The sequence below is a fragment of the Trichoplax adhaerens genome, genomic scaffold (assembly GCF_000150275.1).
Source record: "Trichoplax adhaerens TRIADscaffold_43 genomic scaffold, whole genome shotgun sequence".
NCBI lineage: Eukaryota > Metazoa > Placozoa > Uniplacotomia > Trichoplacea > Trichoplacidae > Trichoplax > Trichoplax adhaerens.
Window position 1 is genome coordinate 147,711 of NW_002060983.1, and position 5,345 is coordinate 153,055.

The window sequence follows — 5,345 nt, forward strand, 5'->3', positions numbered from 1 at the left end:
TTTCTACGGAAAATGTTACATAAGATAATGAAATTTTCAAAAAGTGTCCTTTTCTGATATATAGTTCATTTAGTAATTCTCAAGAGATTGGTGGAAAACTAGATCAATGATATTTAAATCATTTCTCAAATAATAAATGCTTGATTACGAAAAGAGGATAAAATTTTATTTCAACTATGATAAGAAATTTAAGTAACATCAATTATAATGCCACTATTAATACAATCAGAATTGAAACGATAATATTATCTTCAATTTGGATACCGCTTTTTACCATTGGATTTACCGGCAATATCTTCGTCATCTTGATCGTATTTAAAGTGAAAGAGATGCAATCGTATATTTACACTTTATTAGCTAGCATGGCGGTTTCTGATGCACTCAGCTGTTTATCAGGCCTGGCTTTTACTATCAATCAGCTTTTATACATTCACGGAAACATGACTTTATTACAGAAAAACATTACATGTCACTTAAATGTTATCGTTATCTATTCATCTTATTATACTTCTACTCATACTTTAACCTTCCTTAGCATTGATCGATACTTTGCTATTGTACGTAATTATCAAGTATTGAAGAATGGCCAAAGAACTCGGCTTGTCATTTTTACTACCTGGTTCTTTGGAATTATTATAGCTATTCCAATCATTCTACTTACTGGTGTCTCAGAAGCATTGCCTTATGTTTGTGATTACATTAATGCTGAAAAATTTGTTGCCCAAATTTACATGGCGGCACTGATTATAATTGAAGTGATATTGCCAGGTATAATTGTTGTCTTTTGCTATAACAAAACCGTCAGTTATATGAATAGGCGAATTAGGACGGTACAAGAGATTTGCGAAAATAAAACGAATGAAAAACATACTAAAGATGCAATAAAGATGCTTTTTGTGGTTACAATCGTATTTATTTCCTTTTCATGTGCTTTTCATATCTCTAAACTAATAATAACATTAACTAATAAGACCATGATTGATATGTATTTTCAAAATTTACCCAATTTTTACTTATATACTGATGGAATTGGTTTGTGCCTTAATATTATAAATCCTGTCATTTATTGCATTACTAGCAAATCATTTCGTAGAGCTCTAATGGCGTTCTTAAAATCAAATAAGGTTCAGCAACGGTAATTTATTTACTTGTTTTATTATAAAGTATGCCAATAATCTATATTCCCGGCCCTTAATTCAATACCGAGCCAGCGTACGAAATTAACTCGAATGATATTAATATTCGGTAAATGTCACTTACTTAAAGTTACCCTTAATATTTATTATTATTATTTCTATTAACTTTTTATCTGCGATACTGTTAAACTGCTGCTATAGTAGACGGATTGTACATTTATTTACAAGCATACTGCTGAGAAAGTATTTATAAGCTATGAAAATCTAAAATATATTTTGTAGGTAATAGTTCAATATACGTTTGTCTTCCTTGTATACGTTATTAGGTACGGAATTCATCAAAATTTTCACCTTAATGCAATAACTTGATTTACTGATATAATCACAATTTCACGGCTTACTGCAGTGAAGAAAATAATATATTTAAAGGATTTATGGCCTAATAATTTTACATTTATAGTATAGTGACATCTAATATGGACAACATCTTTACTCATAGTGCTTGGTAAAATAAATAATGCCTTGACTAGGTACCACAACTACCGTTGCGACACAAGAAAAGAACACAGTACTTATCATAAACTTTACGTTAATCTGCAGAACTACTTTCCTAGGCTACGGTAAGTAACTGGAATTCCGGCGAAGTTCTGAGTCGCTCAATATATTATACGATATAAAACTATCACAAAACTTAGCCTTAACCTGAAATCACATTTTATTAATTACCGTCCTTCTAATATACTATTTCAGTAGTTATAAACATATTTACTATGCTACCAACATATTTCAATAACGAACATGTTATTACGATTGAATTATCAAATACAGACATTCGATGTAATAAACAATTTCATACGTAAATCTACTTCGACTGTAAGCCCTGCCAAGTTCCTATGTTCTCGATACTTACTTGTAACATATTACTATATTATCATAATGTCATAATAAATTAGGGTATTATTAACAATATAACAATTCTTCGAGTAGTGGTTTATACTTCTAAAATGTTCTAAAAAAGATGTTATAATAAACTACACATCCATATCCAAGTTATTTTGATGGCTGTGACACCAGTATATTATTTGAGATAGCTTATCACATATTTGATATTGATCATAATTATATGATAATAGTGGTAAAATAATCCAAGTTCTAGCTAATGATAATTGAACTAGAGAGAATACATCCTTAGATTAAGATTAAGTATGAGTAATTGGTCAAAATAATCACTGGCAGAAAAGCCTTGCACGGAACATCTCTGTTCGAGATGCCTCTACTTGTAAGGTATAACAATAACACTGTAGTTGTTTACAGGTTAGATAGTTCTTATATGAATGAAAACATTTTGAGCAGCTTGAGGTGTGAAAAGTTGTAGATGTGTCTATGCTTATAAAAGTGTTATCTTACGATACTTTACTGTGAGTTTTTAACGCATAGTAAGTAAAATTAGATTAGCATGAAATTTCGGTTTGTTTATTTAAAAAAGCAATCTCTAAAATTGATGTCCCTATAGAAATATAGACTCTATAGCAAGAACCTAAAAATCATAAGTAAAATGACGGCGCTAAAACCTGAATGGATAAATAAAATCAAGAATATTTCATTTTGGTGTTAGTGTAGTAGAGTGCTGTTGGCGGATAATTTTAGAGGTAATAGTTGTAGCCTTAAATGAGAATGCAAGACGCATGGTTAGGCGGCAGCAGAAAGAGTTCAGTCCAAGATCTAGCAATTTCAGTTAGAGCGATCGAAGTTTGTTACAGTAAAATTCAACTATATATTTAAGTTATAAACTATTTTTTGTCTAACAATATTGGAGAAAGGCGTCTTGTGCGACCTTATTTCATTTAACGGATAGAAATAGTACTTATTTTATGATCAGGTAACGTATTTTATAGCGATTCTTTATCATATCATAGCAAATCATGATTAAACCTGACATTTTATATTAAAGCATTGATTATGTCACGACCATAATGAAGCTAAGAGATTCTAGCAAAATTGAATATGGATGGCTCCATTCTCGAATTAAAATACTATTCAGAGTGCTGACAGATATTTTCTAAATGTATTTGATAACGCCAGATACTTCCGTTTCATTATCTTCACAGATTGGAACCAATAGCGTTTTTCAATTCTTCCTTCATCCTATCATAACAGCAGTCATACGATTTCTCCGTCTCTCTGCATTGCTATGGTTTCAAGCCAATTTAGGACAGAATTTATTTAAATAGACTGATTACGTCATATTCTCATGACATTGCGAAAAAATCAAATCTATGGCCCCCATCTGTCGTTACGTAACTTCTATATAAAATAAGGATAAAACGATGAGGCAGTTTTCACGTGTGAAAATAATATCAGAAAATAAGTAGCTGTAGTCGGACATTGACAATACTGCCATAATTATGATAGATGATTTTTAAGTAAATAAATAGAAAATTATAATCTCCCAAATTTAACTTTCTTATATTGACATCTACCAGTACAACATTAAGAATACATTCTTCGTAGGACAAATGCAAGCCTAGATGAACAACACACTTATAAAAATTAAATTCATATAATATTGAATAGATATAAGAGTTTGTAGCTTCTACTACATAAGCGAAGCCTAACTAAACGTAAACTTCCAAGATCTGTGATTCAAACGTTTATGAGTTTGTCACGGTACGAACTACCGTGAAGAAATAGCTATCTAAATTTGGTTAATATAGTATAGTGATATTATATTACAACTAGTTACTTACAATAGGAGTTACTCTAATTATAAATGTGTTACAGTAAATTTATTGCTGTGCTGTAATATGTGCTGAAATGATTCTGTGAATGGACATATTGTAGTCCGACTGTGAAAAACTAGTTAGTAGATGTTCTCACCCAAGTATTATTATAAGATGACTTGTGAATGTTAGCTGCTGTAGAAGGGTATATAAACCCGTCAGCTAGTTGAATAAAGCAGTTCTCAATTGTATAGTTGTTTTAACGTAGAATCAAAGGCGTCTAAATTCTTGTAAGTAGGGATACTGAATCCCGGAGACTATAGTAATTTAGAGATTTGTTTTACGTTATACTTGTCACGAAGTTGGTTTGTGACAGAGTTATAAGTATTCTAAAGAGCATTTTAAGACCAAGAATTTTACTTTTATATTATCACAACTTAGCAGTTGAAAATCGCTTTCATTCAGGATATTCATAGGCCAAAGGAAACAGTGGAATTGGATATTAACGAGTAACACCGATCAAATGATTTTCTGATTTAATTACCTTAGCTTCCGATGGCTACTATGCTCTTTTAATGATTTGAAGAAATATTAATAGCAAGAAAAGGAAATGAGATCAAGAATAAGTTAAACAAATTCTCACTCTTCAATCAAATTATTCTATGTCATGCTTGAAAGTAATACTATAAAACGAGCCAATTCTCACTAATAGTTTTTTAAATGATACAATTTTAAAGGCTAAAGTTAATCGTACCTTCTCACAAAAATGAGCTTGATAGGTTATAATGATGGAGATAATCATTTTTTAACGTTTTGTATGATAATATCATTGATTATGAATACTTCTTATTTAATATGGATATTTACAGTGAGAAAATATAACGATTTTATAACCATTTCTATTGCTAGTTTATGCACATGTTATATGTTACTCTCATCCTTTGGAGTTATTGGAATAATTGTCACCAGTCCAGTTCTTCAACGTTCAACTCATGTTATTGCGATCTTTCGGTGGAATATTAACGTCAATAACTGGCTATGTAAAGCAACTTTGTATTTAATCTATCTTACCTTTTCATTAACATCCAATGTTACTTTTTTAATAAGTTACTGTTTCTATGTTCACTTCAGTAACGATGATCAATTATCTGTCCCGAGGATATCAACCAAAAAGATATTTATTGTTTGGGCATTCTCGATGACTATTTCCCTTCCAGTTTTATTCCATTATCATTCCATTCGCGACGATTCTGTACTAGCATATTGCGGAATTCAGTCGTCCTCTATCTCCAATTTAATAATTTATGTCTTTATCTACTTCCTCTTATCCTTTTTTATCCCATCATTTTTAACTATTTTTACCTCTATCAATGCTTACCTTGAATTCGAAAATTCAAAGTTAAATTTCCTCTACTCTAACCCGCATAAAATATCTAACTCTCGTTTACATAATGTCAAGCAGAGATTATCTGTTACGGTCATTACATAT

The 5,345-nt window shown here is 30.7% G+C and overlaps 1 protein-coding gene across 1 annotated transcript; it reads left to right on the plus strand.

Annotated features, from left to right (window-relative positions):
- Positions 1-362: 362 nt before the first annotated feature.
- TRIADDRAFT_62371 (uncharacterized protein) lies at positions 363-1,645 on the plus strand (the record flags this gene model as incomplete). The annotated part of the gene is made up of 2 exons (XM_002118296.1): positions 363-1,135; positions 1,597-1,645. 2 exons carry the CDS (start codon positions 363-365, stop codon positions 1,643-1,645), a joined length of 822 nt encoding a protein of 273 aa, XP_002118332.1.
- Positions 1,646-5,345: the final 3,700 nt, after the last annotated feature.